The sequence below is a fragment of the Aplysia californica genome, unplaced genomic scaffold (genome assembly GCF_000002075.1).
Source record: "Aplysia californica isolate F4 #8 unplaced genomic scaffold, AplCal3.0 scaffold00230, whole genome shotgun sequence".
NCBI lineage: Eukaryota > Metazoa > Mollusca > Gastropoda > Aplysiida > Aplysiidae > Aplysia > Aplysia californica.
In genome coordinates this window covers 1,059,082-1,076,512 of record NW_004797500.1, presented here as the reverse complement: position 1 = coordinate 1,076,512, position 17,431 = coordinate 1,059,082, and the positions used below count along the sequence as shown (strand labels likewise).

The following is a 17,431-nucleotide window of genomic DNA, read 5'->3' as shown; positions in this document are numbered from 1 at the left end:
GAGAGAGAGAGAGAGAGAGAGAGAGCGAAAGACAAGTGAAGTAATAAGACAAAAAGAAATTGTGCTTTCCTAATAAGAATACAGCTAACACATTTTTTCCAAAATGTACAGGCAGTCATTATAATATTAATCACGACATTTTATGGGTAACAACAAGAATAGATTAAAAGAGTAAGATCAGAGAATTTTCCATCAGAATTAATAATTGTACTCTGTTAAGTAAAAGCAAAAACACATTCAGCCTATCAGTGGACTTGCAGGGGAAGAATTCTGGAGACAATTTTCCGGTAATCTTTTACAGATAAAAGTCTTTGAACTTCCGTACTCTGATTTATATATATATATATACACATATACCATGGCAAAGATGCGTTCAAAAGCATCCAGCTTCCTGCATTGTTCCACAGAACTGCAGTAGCATTTAGAACAAAGTTCTTGTTGGGAAAAGCTAAAAGCTAATATTTCCATGAGAGTCTCTCCATTGTAACAACCAAAGACAGAAACGTGAGATTCAGCATTCTCGTGATCAGTTTTCTCATTTACAGTTTGGTTCATTTGAACAGAAATCAGGATTCATTTTTCGTGCACATCCGGGTACATGAACAAAGCAAATCTATTTTTATATGACTTTCGGGTCTCTTTATTTTTTCCCCTCCTTCTTTCACCTCAGATCAAAAGGATGAATAGACAAAAATGCAGTGGTTTTATGACACAGAACCTCTTGAAGACTTTTGATTTCTAAGATAAAATAATTTAAAAGAGAGGACTAGATGAATAAAAAGCTGGCTGCAGATACTTTAACACTTTGCAGTCACCCATCCAGCAGTACAAACTACCCCATCTGCTCACCCAGCCAGGAGAGTGACTGCAACGGACTTTTCGAGCCTGGTGCAGTTGAACTGCACCAGGTGACCAAAACGGATAATGTTCACCGGCGCACGCATTATTGCGCCACGTGACCACAAAGTGTTCAGGAAAAAGGAGAGCAAAACACAGGGATGCCACCGGGACTTTGTGAAAAATACCCGACAATTTACCGAGTTTGCCTTTTCAAACAAAAATACAGTTCAGTTTTAGTTTTAGTTTTCGTAGAGGTTTTACGGCACTCGCAACTGCATAAGGTCGTATGAGCACCAGAAGATTAGAGGTGTTACAAGAGAGTAACAAACATCAAAAAGAAGAAGGGGAGATAAGAACGGCAGATGTTTGACAGGAAGGAAGAAGCAAGCCACACCAGAGCACCCACCAACCACCCACAAAGACAGTTCATAGACACAACTAATAATATGTGGTTAAACAGAAAATGAAAGCTGAGAAGGATAACATTTACTCTACTGCAAATAACTGGGAGGAGGGAAAAAAAAAGGAGGAAAAACGGCATCCCTGCAATACGAAACCAAAGGGGCAAGCCAAACGCCACAACGCGACTAGAGAAGACACAGCTCTGAAAGGCCACCACAGAAAAAACACCAGAAAGGCCACACTTCTAGGTTGAAAAACCACACTACGACAGAAGCATGCGCAAGACGGCGCTTTAAGACAAAACCAGTCATCCGAGTACCGGAGAAACAAAGCACGAGCCAGCTCTTCCACTGGCTGGGAACCCTGTGGCTTATAACGTTGTCCGTGGTCAATGAAAATGAAGAGACAAAAAAAAAATTGAAGGACATTTGAACTTTCAAAATTTTTCTATTTTCTTCCCTAGACAGACTGGCATGAAATTGGCACTGGAGTTTCTTTCCTTAAAAGTAAATGTTTTTACAGTCACCACAATTTTGATCATTCAGGAGGTGAGACTCCCACCCTGCCTGTCAAGGTAAACTCTGGCTGAGACAGAGAGAACCATCCCAGCAGAGAGATCAAAATACGGAATAAAAATGTTCTCCCCTATTATGAATTGAACTCGGCTCTTCTGCCGGAGACAGTGAGATGCCCAACCACTAGGCCACAACACCGGTAACAGGAGAAGTTTCCTGCGACTCTCAAATGTGCAGGGTACAAAAACGATCTGCTTAAATATTCACATCACAACAACAAAGCCCCGATCTTTTCAGCCAAGAGAAGTACATTAACAGGATAATTCAGTGCTGGGGGGGGGGGGGGGGGGACAGACAGACAGACAGACAGACAGACAGACAGACAGACAGACAGACAGACAGACAGACAGACAGACAGACAGACAGACAGAAGCAACAGTGGGTAAGTAAAGAAGCAGGATCTACCAGTGGCAAACCCCGACCACTCACAAGCCCCTAACAAAGCAGAAGGTATCTTTAAGAATTAAAATAATTTCCATCATTCAAAAAACACAACTTGGTCAAAAACTCATTAACAGCATTGATGGAATCAGTTCACAAAGAAAAAAAAAAGGTTCTCCAATGGTAGATAAAGAAATGTCCAATTCGACTGTAGACAAGCAATAAGACAGCTGCACGGGGCAGAACAACATCCCAAACCCTTCAACAAAACAAGTTAGGAACATCTCAATGACTTCCTTTTCTCAGCATGGACAAGCAGCTACCTTTACCAACCTGTTTAAACGCTATGAAGGCAGTCCCGGGTTCTTCCTAAAAGACATTATTGCATTTCCCCAACACTCACTCCACATGACAGCAAGACTGAAAAGAACAAGGGCAGAGAGAGAGGTGCGCCGAGAGTAACTAGTAACGTATCCGGACTATTATCTTTCAAGAAAAGGGGATCTAAAACCACGACCCTCAATGTGCATTTCACAAAGGCTTATTTATACAAAGATTTTTTGTTGTTGTAAAGACCAATAGATCTATACAGAGGGAAAAATCTCATTCTCTTTCCAACAATTTGTGCTATATAGATAGAAAAAAATACACATGCTAAAATCTTCATAAATTGGCAGAGCAATTTCTAGTAATACTTTATATTTATATACCAAGAAATCTGACAGTGATGTAATGAGCAGGAAAAAATCCTAAGTTCAAAACGTTTTTGTTACACATCCATCACACTCTCTTGTGCTCTGGTGGCCTACAGCACGCGTCCTTCACATCACATCTACACACTTGTGCCTGAAGGAGTACACGCACGCTGTCGGCATGAATCTTGAGAGAAAGAAAAATCCTCCTACACGCCTTCGCTTTCCCACGGGAAGAAAAAAAAGTCTTTGGACATTGCTGCTGACCACAGATCTACATCACTTGGCACACAAAGTCAAGTGGAACAATCACAATAAATAAAAACCTTTTGCATGCAGGAGGGGTTGCAGGGGGGGAAGGAGACAAAAATTTAAGTCAGTCTCAGCTACTTTTAAGACACATCTCCTGCAGACACGAGGGCCCTACACACGTCTCATTTCTGCCAGGGTTTTCTGTCGATTCCTTTGCTCTTTGGGAAATGCTGCCACTTGCAATCACTGCCAAATGTGCAGCCGGTCGTCCTCCAGAAATAGCACTCATCTCCATTCACTGGACCTGTCTGCTTCGGTGCATTTCTCACATTGCTGCATGGAGGTGGGGGGGGGGGAGAAAAAGAAATGATTTCACCACAAGAAACGAAAGTTATGTCCACTTGGAAGAAAACATTCACAGCTTTCATAATGATAATAATAGTAAAAGATAGCATTTGTATAGCGCATACCCCCGCTTGACAGCAAGCTCTATGCACTTTAAAGTCATCAAACTAGTCGTGATACTGTATGCATACAGGGATATTCATAACAAGGAAAGCCACTCACCTTAAATAACAAAATATTTAACATAACATGGTTACGTTGAAGCAAGAAGGAACTTCTGAGAATGAACAATGACACATCATCAGCAAGCCGTTCAACTTTTCAAAGCCCAGAAAACAAAACTTTTCACAAGAGCGAAAAAAAACCCACAAAAAAACACTTTCATTCTTTTAAGAATTGTATCTACATAAGGTACTTTTTCTTGAGTATCTCAACCTTCAGAATTTAAATTTCCACAAAAATTAAGCTCATACAACAGATACCACAGATTAAGACGTGGCATCGGTGGCCTAGTGGTAAGGCTACCGGACTCCTAATCACGAGGTTACAGGTTAGAGGTTCGAGCCTCAGCTCGGTCCGGCTTCGTGTCCTTGGGAAAGGCACTTTACACAAATTTCCACCTTGGCTTGGTCCTTTTCAGAGATAAGGCATTAAACTCGGAGGTCCCGCCTCTTAGATAACGTAACAGTGCTGATAGGGGCGTTAGACCCAATACCATTTCATTTTCACAGATTAAGAAACTGCAATGAAAAATACTTTCAAAACTTTGGCCTTTGTATGTCAGGACAGCTGGCTGATGATGTCATCACTGTCGTTGGAGCAATGAGCAACTTCGATGTCAACTGCTCTGTGCAAGACTCCTCGTTCTAGTCAGAGTTTTACGGTACTTGCGACACAATAAGGTCAAATAAGAGCCGGAGGTTTAGAGGTGTTACAAGAGAGTAACAAACACAAAAAAGAAGGCGAGACGAGAACGACATAGGAAAGAGGTTTGATGCGAAAGAGGGAGCGAACCGCACCAGAGCACCCGCCAGCCACAAACTGTAAGACTCTACAATTAAAAATTATTTAAAGTTTTTGTTTTTTAAAATTATTTTTTAACTGTTTTACAGCGCTCACAACTGTCAATGACAGTGATGAATGATGGAGTCTCACAGTTAGCAGCCAATGGGTTTTCCCCACCCTGCAAAGCAGAGTCAATAAGGTTCCTTCATTTTTCTAACAACAGCGACAATATGAACGGGAAGACACATGACTCGTATTCCAGTATTTGCCTCACGGAAAGGCAACTTTACAAGTAATAATAGATAGAATTTGTATAGCTTAAATTTTTGTTCAACAGCAAGCTCAATGCGCTTCACAATCTATACTATTACCCCAGCAGACCTGACAGCATTCTGAAACAACCTCAACTTTCAGGAAAGCAAACAGCGCAAGCAGCCATTTATAGGTGCTAAAACACTAACATACTGACAAGATCTTTCGCTGTCTATGGCCGGGTACCCATTCCCACGTGGGTGAAGTGAGGAAAATTCGTGTAAAGTGCCTTCCCAAGGACACAACGTCGGGCCAGCGGCTAAAACCCCCAAACCTGCAACCTCATGATTACAAGTCCGGTGGTCTAACCACTACGCCACCGACGCCACAAGTACATACAAGTCTCTCTGACCCGTCCTTACATAAAACTCAGTTTAGTTTTAGTAAATGTTTTACGGCACTTGCAACACAATAAGGTCATATAAGTGCCGAAGATTAGAGGTGTTACAAGAGAGTAACAAACACAAAAAAAGAAGGGGAGGGGAGATAAGGAAGATGGTTGTTTGATAGGAAAGAAGGAGCAAACCACACCAGAGCACCCGCCAATCACCCACCATAAAACTCAAACAAGCGTTTTCAATACAAGAGCACTAAGGGAAGAAACAAGCATCTTTACTGCCAAAGTACTCAAACGCATATTTACACACACACATACAAAAACTCAAGACACATTACATACACACAAAATAAACACCACACTGAAGGGCAGATCCCATCCCCTGCTCTCCATTAGAATTCAGATCTATATTCGGTTGCTTTTAAGAACAAGCAGGCTTACACAGATTTTGGGTTTCCAGAGATCTTGACCTGCACCAAAAGTCGGCATTGCCCTACCTATAGGAGAAGTTTGGTTTCATTGCTGTGTATATTTGTTTGGTAAAAGAGAAAACTCTCCTTGTCTTTTAAAGAAACTGAACAAGGAACAAGAACTTTACCTTCGATTTTCTCACAACAGCATTTTTTGGGATAGACCCCTTGTGCTTAAAAGCAACCATTTACTGCTTCTGTTGCTAAAGACAGTCAGATAACCAGTAGACATAACAATAATAATAATAAATACTGCGCATTTCCATTTTCTAAAAGATGCTCAATGCGCATAGGGGGACATCAATGTCATCAAACAATAAAAACATTTCTTTTCCTTCAAATGTACACCGAGAGGGGGGAAAAAAAGACATTACGAGTATACATATCATCTGCCAGCTGTTTAGATGTACTGAGACCAAAATTTGGAAGCTTAATTTTTTTTTATTGCTGTTTCTAAATCTGTGGTACCAGTTGCACCAGCTCTAGAAATTTTGTCCAAAAGTTTTAGCTTTTGTTCTGAGTTTTACGGCACTTGCAACATAATAAGGTCATAAGGGTGCCGAAGATTAGACGTGTCACAAAAGAGTAACATACACAAAAGAGGAGGAGAGATAAGAACGACAGAGGTTTGATAGGAAAGAAGGCGCACCCGCTAACAACCCACTTTGTCAAAATGCAAATTCGAAATGTTGGGAAAAAGCAAAGAAAAGACATATATCAAGTAGGAACAGTTATTAAAAGAATGAAACAGTCTTTTCTCTCTCTAGAAAAATTTTTTATTTTTCTGTGCTTAAAAAACCAGAACAACTAGCCGATGAATATGCCTTAAGGGAAGACCCGGGTTGGCGATCCCAGGCAATATCGATAAAATTTTTCAAACTATCCACTTCTGTTTTTTGCGGAAAAACATCCTTTGACATCTGTTCTATCGGGTCACAATGAAGAAACTGTTGAAAAAACACCCTAAATGACCTAGAAGGGCGTTTGAAAAGTGCAAATTGCTCTAAAAATCCTTTTTAAAAAACCCTGTTTTTTCTGTTTTTCTCAAAATCTACTTTTTGACAAATGTGACCTCCTGGGTGCAAGGAGTTTTCAAAAACTACTGAAGCTACAAGCTTCAAATTTAGCGTGCAGATGCTTTAAGATCGATTCTGGGGATCTATGTAAGGGAATTGGGAAATATTGGTAACTTGAAAAAATAATCAAATTTTTTGTAATTATACCCCAAAATTTCGTCAACTGACTCTAGGGGGTCCAATGACTTTGGGCTCACTTTTTTTAGTTTTAAAGATAGATCAAAATCCTCACATTGATCCCCAGTTCATATAGGTTTGTACCTGTGTGCCAAATTTCAGGCTGATAATTCAATATTTACTATGAAATTCTTCTGCACTAAGAAACTGGTTTGAAAATCCAAGATGGCCGCCACAGAGACCCATTTTTCAGAACAATTCAACAAATTCATCCCTATTTACCTATGAACTTCTTACACAATTACATGAAAATGAATAAAAGTCATTTGTTTAGAAAATTTTTCCGGGAGTGTACGTCTCCCCTTAACAAAGTAAAAACAGCAGTGTAGGTACGTATGTACCAACGAAGTAAGAAAAACTGCAGAAGAGAAACTGTCCCTAACAGACAGGTTACATAGTAACAGTGGCATACAACATAACATGCAGTAACAATATATTTATATCCGATTCAATACAAGAAAATATCCGTGCTTTCAACTACACTTCACAACCCCAGAATAACATGCTTCTATTCTATATTCTACTAAATAGTTTGACTCTTCTTTTAACAGCAGGTGGTTTTTTTAACTGGATGCAAGTTTGTTTTTTGAACACTCCACATTGATCAGTAAGGAGGCAGACTGCAACCATACCTAACAGGGCTAATCCCACCTGAGACGGATGCAACATCTTAGAAGAAAAGCCAACGGATGCAACATCTTAGAAAAAAGCCAAGATAATCAATAAAAGTTGTGCCCACTTCAGAATGGAACTGGGGTCTCCTACGTAACGAGGCAAAATGCCTAACCTTACCACGACACCACAGAGACACAAGTATTTATTTCCAGAAGAAAAAAATACAAATCTTTAAGTGAGCTCTGTTAACTTTTCTTTTTTTTTAAACCCAAATTTGAAAAAGTGTTAAATGTTTAGTAGAATGGTGTCCAACTCAAAGCGATAAGAAAAATCTATTCTCGGTATAGCCTGGCGTTCAACTCAATAAAAAACAACGCCAAGAAAATCCAAAATTACGCAAAAAACACACAAAAAAACAATAACAACATGAACAACAAAACAGCTGGCCTTGTAAACAACACAGCAGACAAATGATTGCTTTCAAAAACAAGCAGGCAAACCCAGATTTTGGGGGTCTCCAGAAATCTTGACCTACACCAAAAGTGGGCATTGCCCTACCTATAGGAGGAGAAGTTTGGTTCCATTGGGGTGTGTATTTGTTTGGTTATAGAGAAAACTCTCCTTGTCTATTAGAGAAACTGAACAAGGGTCCCAAAACTTTACAGCACTTTTCAGGACAGCCCCTTGTGCTTAAAAGTGATCAAAAGGCCATGCTCTCAGCAACGGGGGTAAGAAAAGCTGTCAGCTGTCCCCTCCACATACAGGAGGCTTTTGTTGGAGAAAAGAGGTGCACACTGACACAATAACTTCCTCTAAGTGCTGGGGGAAAAGTAAGACAGACAGACAGACAGACAGACAGACAGACAGACAGACAGACAGACAGACAACTGAGGAATAGAAAAGGAGTGCAAGAACTTCAAGGGTGCACTTCAATACCTGAATACCAGGTCTTTTTAATGCACCCGACTTGAATTTGCGATTTTCACAATTTTTAAAGAAATTCCCCAGTTTACATCATTCGCAAAGAGTGAAAAGGGGCACTACTGATGCCATTAGTACAGGGAAAAAGTCAGACAGACAAACAACAGTGGAGAAGAAAAGAAGGTGGACCTACATATGGCACCCTCTTAGTACTGTATACCTGGCGGGTTTTTTCATGTGTAACTCTAACATGATTTTCAGGAGTTTTGAAGAAATTCGCCAGTCTAAGTCCTTCACACGAAAATGTTCAAAATGGCAATGCTGCGTTGGACCACATGACACTGAGCGACTCATTTTTTTTTTAATAGTAGAGGATTTTACAGCGCTCGCAACTGCATACGGTCATATGAGCGCCAAGGGGTGGATGTCAACAGAGAAGTCTTTACAGGGAATCAGACTTAGACTGCTCACCTCTCTACCTTCAACAGCACAAAGTCTGCTTCCACCATCAAGGCACCCCGGAAATAGCAGGTCACAAGAGAGTGGCAAACGTACAAAAGAAGTAGAGGAAAATGACAATAGTAAGGATCAGGAAAGAAAAAGCAGCAGTTCACGGTTGTAGATCAGGCACAGTTATGAGCGTGACATGAATCAGCCCATTTACAATTCTACTATGCTTGAACGAGAAATGTCCCCCCTTTGGGAATGGCCTAAAGACACTACAGTCAGTGGCACTGCCCCGGGGGGGGGGGACTGAGCGACTCAAAATCGCAAAGTTTAAACAATCAAGAAAAACAAAATGGTCAACACAGTTGGTTTTTTTAAACCATTGAAAAGAACCTGATGTACAATAAGCACTTCACGCCGAAGATTAGAGGTGTTACAAGAGAGTAACAAACATAAAAAAGAAGGAGGGGAGATAAGGACGATAGATGTTTGATAGGAAAGAAGAAGACAACCACACCAGAGCACCCGCCAACCTCCCACTAGTAGTAACATGACAGTAAGTCACCACACAAACATAAAACAGAAGACACTGAGTACAATGAAATAAACTAGAGAACTCAGACACAACAAAGAGGGCATGCAATGAGTACCAGAAACAAATGGAGTTAAAAATCCAAGTTCCATACTCAACATCTAGTTAAAATCTGAGGAAATTTCATTCAGAGGTGCCAACTGGCTGCGTTATAAAAATAGAATTTATGTTACTCGTAATTTGCACACAAAAAAAATGTGAAGCAGCGTGGTGGAATCAGGCTCTTGTCAAAATAATCAAAATGAAGAAACTGGCATTTTTCCGCAGGTTTGTGAATTTTTATCAAATTTTTGTTTTTTGGCTCAACACCTTTCATGCCCATTAAAGAACTCATTTCTGTGTGGATTTTTCTGAAAAACGTAGATTAAAGGCACAAAAAATGTAAATTTTCAGTTACCACGGACTCTTAAGCCAAGGAAATAACTAAACTTTGGTGGCCATTTTCTCACTAATTTTACCTCTGAAAACAGGTGCCCCCCACCTCCTTCTTTCACAAATATCTCGACTTATATTCAAGATAAATGGATATTTTTTTCAACCAAATAAACACAGGTTAACAAGCTTTAAGATGATTTCTATAACTCTACATGCCCAAAAACTGACGAGAGCCTGATTCCACCGCGCTGCCTCACAAATACTTTCAGAACAACCACAAGTATCCACTTCATCAAGAACAAAAACTCACGCAAAAGAAACGATAGTTCTCTTCATTGGAAAAAAAAAATGATTGGGTTCAAACTCAACACAAACATCCAACATCCAATCATCAGTTCAGTATAAGAAGCTTTTCTCAAGCAGCGAAACAAAACCAAAAAATCGACGATAAGCTGCAACAACACCTACAGAGCAAGTAGTTACTACTAAATTACTTCTTATTCAATTTTTATTTGAAAGGACTGAAACACTTCCATTGAATAAAGTTTACAGCAGCATCTATAATTTCAGTGCACCACTTTCACTGCGTATGGAAAGTAAAATGTATATAAGTATATAAGCGTATATTTCGTCTTCAGAAGAAAAAGTCAAAATCTCATGCTTTTACATATTTGGTGCACATAATTTTTGCTTCGTTGTAAAAAATAATATTGATGTAAATTTCATCTCTATAGGAAAAGAAAGCAAAATTTCAAATGAAAGTATAACACAAAGAAAATGTCACCAACCAACACAACAGCACTGGACAGTAAGGGGAAAGTGGAAAAGTAAAATAAGCAATGAGATCACCAGTCAGGAAGAAATGGGGCGGGAAGAGACAAGGAGGTCAACAACCCTAACCCTGCTGTGAGTGGCCCAGCAAGAAAGAACATAATTTATGGAAGTTTTATCAGTTAAAGAACTGGATCGCTAACAACAACAACTGGATCGCTAACAACAACAACTGGATCGCTAACAACAACAACTGGATCGCTAACAACAACAACAACATCTGTCAAAAAGGCTGAAACGTGTGAGGTGCGCAGGACGAGAGAAAGAGATTCAACTTCACCGAGGGGAAGAGACTGAGAGACTGGCAAGGAAAATGAAACTGAACCGCAAGTCTAGAAAACTGATGCTATTTGTAAAACGTGGAAAGTTGAGGGGCGGAGAGGGGCGGAGAGGGGGGGGGGGGGGGCATTTAGTACCCTTGCAAAAACCTTCACCACGGAAGAAGCCTGACCCACCACAGGAAACGCTGCCAGAGTTGCTAGTTGGAACAGAAGAACCGCGGGGAAAGCCAAAAAACATCTCTGCCTGACGTGTCTCTATCTACCTCACAGAAGCCATTTCAATATGACATTTCAAGCATGCAAAGCCAGACATGAAGGAGAAGTTGTTACGACCACCGCACTATGCCCATCTGTTCAATGGTACACCCCCCACCCCACCCCCCCAAAAAAATAAAAAATAAATAAATCTGGTTTTATTATTCTTGTTTAAATTAATGTAAACGGCAAGAAATACAAAACAGCCAAAGCAAAGTCAACACAAGTAGCATTCTCCATCAAAAGCAACAAACGTGTCAATCTAACAAAAAAACACATCTGAAGAGAAAACAAACATGGAAAAGAATTACAACATATATAACAGCCAAACTGAGAAGAGAAAGAAAAGCCTGATCTACTCCCAGTGACTCACTCACATCATACAGTCTGCATTTATACATTTATCTCTCCTCCTTTATCCTCCTCCTCTTATGCCCTCCTCCTCCTCTTATGCCCTCCTCCTCCTCCACCCCCCCCCCCTCCCCTCAAAAACAAATTTCTTAAACCCACCCTCATCATCGCATTTTCAAACCAAAGCTGGGCACTGCTTTTGGTAAACTCTTTTAATAAAAACCTCAGCCTACAAACACGCCTGGACAAATTCTGCTGGGCTATTTCACTGTCATCCATTCATTTTTTACTCTGTCAAGAGAGTACAATTTTGAAAAAAAAGCAATGACAACAAGAACAACAATGAAGCAAATTGAACACATCATAGCTCCACACACTTAAGATGGACTGGAAAGTGGAAGTGGTGGTGGGGGGAGGAGGGGGGGGGTGGGAGGGAGAGAAGGAGAGCCTCGTCCATTTGCCCCGATACCATCGGCTACTACAGTGTGAACAACAGAAATATAAGAAGATGTTTACCTAGTGCTCTTCAACCGTCGGGTCAGTGAGCCACGGGCTTCCTTTGGGAGCGCCTTCAATGCAATGAAGAACAGAGTCAGTTCACGGAAACACACACACACTACACAGTCAGGCTGGCGGGTTCCACTACGTTAGTCTTACCGAAACTTATGATAGGACTTACTGACGCTGACTACTAAAACTTTATCTGCACTGGAATTTTTTAAAGTTTTGTTTTACAAAGTGTTTTACTGCACTTGCAACACAATAAGGTCATATAAGTGCGGAACATTAGAGGTATGACAAGAGAGTACTAAACACAAAAAAGAAGGAGGGAGAGATAAGGCGATAGATGTTTGATAGGCAAAAAGGAGCAAACCACACCAGAGCACCCGCCAACATATATTTCAACTTCTATTTAAGATAGCTTGATATTTTATTTATCAAAAGCAAAACAAAAGAAGCTCTAAAATGATACCAATAACTAAATATCCCCAAAACTATAAGAGAGCCTGAAACACTATGTCGTAACACAGAGGTCCTGTCTGCAAGTTGCACACATTTAAGATCCATTGGTGGTCCTAAAATAAGAGCAGGCGTCAGCGCCACCTGAGCAAATTTTAACAGGCAAGCAGCCTTACAAAAAAGGAGAAACAGGGTAAACAGTCATAAATGCAAAAATCAGATGCACTGCAAGTTGAAAAACCGGCAGTTGTCTACCCCTGGTATCCTAAAGCACTGAAAGCCACCTTACTTCCCTTCCATCAGCTGCTTACATTGTGTGAACAATTGCTTAATTCGCCTTGTGAATATAGAGCTGTATAACACTTGAATATGTTCTATTCGGGTGAACAAAGACAGATGATAAATCAAACACAAACTATTGAGGTAAGATAGACAAAACTTAGGGCTGATACCGACTGAACCTGCCAACTGTTCACCACGCCTCAAAACATCATTACCTTCACGTTCTTCTCAGAAAAGACTATAGATTCTGAATTAACAAAAATACCTCTCTAAGATAAATGTCGTATTTCTCTCATTCCTTTTTCGGCACAAAATAATTAGCTGCCAACTTGTCCAAATCAAAACAACAGGCTCTACCCACAGAGTACGTGAGGACATTGGGCATTGGCCAAGTTAACCCCCACCAATAAATTCAAGCTATTAAAAGCTGACCTACAACAATCATGTGAGAAATGTTTAGTTAAGACCTCTGTCAATTCATTGACACAACTCACATTGATGTACAGGTTTAACTCATTATTATTTGCAAACCTGGTCTTGAAAGTTCATAACTTTCCTTCAATATCAAGGAGTCCATAAGAGCAATACTAGAAAGGAAAAAAAAAAAATCTTCCCAACACAAAAACACTCCCTACTCAGACCCTCAAGAATGTATCTAATACTCTAATACCTTATTTGTACTAGTTAGCAGCAATACTAAAGAAAAAAAAAATCCCCTTTCTTATTCAACAATTGCAGAGACCTGTGTTGAAAAACCAAGAAGGGCTAAGCATAAACTAAAACAGCATCTGAAGAAAGTGCTGCTGTGTGGAAAGACACCTGAAACCCTGCTAGGATTAATATCAGTTAGTACAGCAATGCACACACACAAAGACACACAAAGAAACACGCAACATTTACACACAGACATACACACATACAGGAGGTATTTTTGCTCAAACTGCCAAGTGCCATTGGCAGGCAAAGTCTTTCATGCCTGGTCAGTGAACCAGCTGTAGCACACACACACACACACACACACACACACACACACACACACACACTCTAGTAAAGGGAACAAATCAGTCAATCTAGTCGTTCAAACAGTGCGGAGTGATAATGGCTCCAACGTGTACATGACAAAAGCACAAACTTGTTACATCTGTCCTGAAGAAACCTGTTTCCATGCCTGAACATTCCCCACAGTAATGCCAAACCAGTGCGTTGTAAAGGAGTCAGGTTGAATGTTGTGTAAAGAGAGACCAGCAAAAGCATTCATTTGGTTTATCAAATACTTTGTGTGTCAAAATAAAGACCTTTATCAAATACTTTGTGTGTCAAAATAAAGACCTTTATCAAATACTTTGTGGGTCAAAATAAAGACCTTTATCAAATACTTTGTGTGTCAAAATAAAGACCAAAAAAAAAGAGAAAGTTAAAATAAACATTTTAAGAGTTATCAGTGATAGATAGCAATGAATTATTATAGAGAGGACGGAATACCATATCACTTTATCAGGCTTGCCAGACTTTTTCAAAAAAACAATCCAACTTTATAACATCGGGTTGGGCAACAAAGAACAAAACTACACCAAGCTGGGCTGGTTTTGGCGTAGTGTCGAAGAGGTGAAGTCTAAAATACCCCTTTCAAATTCCCGATAGCTGAACCCAGAACAGTCCAAGAAAATTTGGTACAGTTGGCAAGCCCGACAAAAAAATGCAGATTTGCACAGAAAGAGTTAATCAAAGATCACTGCCAGGACAAGACAAAAGCCTCAGAAGGCAGCTCATCAAAGAACACACTCACCCTTGTTTCACTGGTCCACTAGAAACTGGTTTACGTATAGTTATGTTGCCAGAATTGCTGCTTAAAGGGTTGTCTGGGAATTTTATTAAAAGCTTCTGGCCATCTATTTCTGTACCCTGTAAATAAATATCAATAACGAATCATGACACAAACCTTTTTTTTTTCCATTTCTTTGAGTGAAGAGAAACACATGTACACACAATAACAGCCACTCAAATCTGGGAGAAAGTAAGATGAATGGACAGAACCAAAAGAGAGGAAAGAAAAGAAGCAGTTGTGCACTCCAACCATTCACTAAAACAAATCACTCATTGAACAAAAAGCATAAAAAGATGCCCCAAAGCAAACAAATCTAGACGTAGTACATCCCATATACTGGTCTCCTTTTTTTAAAATCATAATAACCAAGAACAAAACTGACACAGTCAAGATTAAAACTAAAACAGAGTTCCATAAAAATTTTCAGAATAGAAACGCCAGCAAAAGCAAGGCTAAAAATTTGAGTTGAGACCAGTTAAAAAACTGTAATTTTTTTTTTTTACCTGCAGTTTCCCAATAAAAGTTTTATGATCAGATTCTAAAATAAAAAATTTCATTGACCGATAACAGGAAAGAATTTCAAAGTAAAAATTCCCTGACAACTCACTTCACTGTCAAAATCTTTCAAAAATAATTGTGCCTATAGAGAAATAAAACTTTTTTTTTAGATGTTCAATGCTTAGAACGCCAGACAAAAATATTTTTATTTTGTACAAACAGAAGATACAATCGACATAGTCTAAATTAGCCACCCATTGTCGAGGAGAAATGTGGATGTCTGGGACAGTGCCATCAAAATAATTTTTTTAATTGAAGTGATGGGGGGGGGGGGGGTTATTTTCGACAGGTGGTTGTTAGAGCATATTCAACTGTACTTATTTCCCTATATATACTGTCACACACAGCCTTTGAGCATGAAATTTTTTTTTTAACTAAACATTCAGGAGCACAAAACAAAAACTTGCCTGCAGTTGGTGCATTGCACGTCCAGCTGCCTCCTTAGTTTTGAAGTTGATGAAAGCACAATACTTGTCCGGCAGTGGTCTAACACTGGTCACTTGGCCAAATCTGTAACAGGAGTAGAAGACACATGTCACCTTTGTCCCTATACAGTTTTAGTTTTAGAAAGAGTTTTCTGTTTTTAGTAACAGTTTTACAACACTTGCAACACAATAAGGTCATATAAGTGCCAAAGATTAGAGGTGTTAAAAGTGTAGGAAACACACAAAAAAGGAGGAGAGATACAGACGATAGAGATTTGATAAGAAAGAAGGAGCAAACCACACCAGAGCACCCGCCAACCACCCGCAGAAAGAGTTTTACAGCATTTGCAACACACGCAGGTCAGAAAATGTAGAAGATCATAGAGGTGTTGTAGAAGATCATAGGTGTTCCTGGAGAGTAACATACAAAGAGAAGATTGAGGAGAAATAAGGACAATACACATGTGAGGCAGCGTGGTGAAATCACGCTCTCGTCAAAATAATCAAAGTGAAGAAACTGGCATTTTCCCGCAGGTTTGTGAATTTTTATCAAATTTTTGTTTTTTGGTTCAACACCTTTCATGCCCATTAAAGAACTCATTTCTGTGTACATTTTTCCTATAAAACGTTGATTAAAGACATAGAAAATGTAAATTTTCAGTTACCACGGACTCTGAAGCGAAGGAAATAACTAATCTTTAGCGGCCATTTTCTCACTACTTTTACCTCTGAAAACAGGTGACCCCCACCTCCTTCATTCGCAAATATCTCGACTTGTATTCAAGATAAATGGATATTTTTTCCATCCAAATAAAGACAAGTGAACAAGCTTTAAGATGATACCAATAACTGTACATGCCCAAAAATTGACGAGAGCCTGATTTCACCACGCTGCCTCACATATTTGATAGGAGCACACAAACTACTTCCAGTGCTTCCACCAGCTGAAGCTGAAAAGTAAGGAAAATTCTGCATGGGGTCTGGGGGCCGCAGAGGCCCCCAAGAGGGTCAAGGAACAGCGCCCCGGCGGGGGTTCAGGGGGCGCAGCTCCCCGAAGAAATTGAAATTTAGTGCTTTTAGAGGGTTAAAAATAGCATTTGGGAGCCTGTTTGAAGAGATTGCCTACAACCTAAAATATTTATTTTTTCACCAACATTTTGTCTTGTTTGATTTCTTCACCTACATATTCTTTCCATTGCTGGCAATGTTTAAAAGCAGGTTCCCCTTTCATTGCTACTATAATTCAATTAATTTGTCATCGCACGATTGATAGAAGGCAAACCTGGGAATAAAGAATAGATATGCACCTTCGCAATACAATTAGTTACCCAGCGAATACCGAAAGTTTCCACAATTTTCACTTCTGACGTTGCATGTCACAACCTCGGAACACCACTTCCAATTATTCTTGATTTTAGTAGTTTTAGCATAAATTTATTTCATTGAGGCCCTTATCGTGTTCCCGTGCCGTAGAATCTTCGCACTGATAATTTCTCTAGATCTAGACAATAAATTCGCAAACAAGTTTCTTTCTGACAGTAATTTTCTGTCTATGATCGAAAGTCAATTTACTTGATCAACGCGCATATTTTCCAGCCGCGGCAACAGTCCGAAGCTAGACAGACGGAAAGAGTGAATGATAGAAGGAGGAAATTGGCACAAAAAGTTAACCAGATTTTGATCAATCTGCAGGTAAAAATGTACGGTCGACCAACCCACGATGAATGCATGGTGCATAGCGGAATAATGCCCGATTGCAGGAAACGCGCAATCTGGCAAGTCTCTATAACTTATAACATTAACTTATTGCCGAGAGAATTACCGTAAATATCCATAGCTTAGACAAGAC

The 17,431-nt window shown here is 39.7% G+C and overlaps 1 protein-coding gene across 1 annotated transcript in view; it reads right to left on the bottom strand.

Moving 5' to 3' along the window:
- Positions 1-2,196: 2,196 nt before the first annotated feature.
- The window catches only part of LOC101855261, a gene marked incomplete in the record, with an annotated part of 43,447 nt that continues 28,212 nt past the window's right edge, over positions 2,197-17,431 (bottom strand). Inside the window, 3 exon segments of the mRNA XM_005099950.3 lie at positions 2,197-3,475; positions 14,561-14,676; positions 15,565-15,667. Of these exon segments, the coding sequence (XP_005100007.2) occupies positions 3,325-3,475; positions 14,561-14,676; positions 15,565-15,667 (370 nt within the window).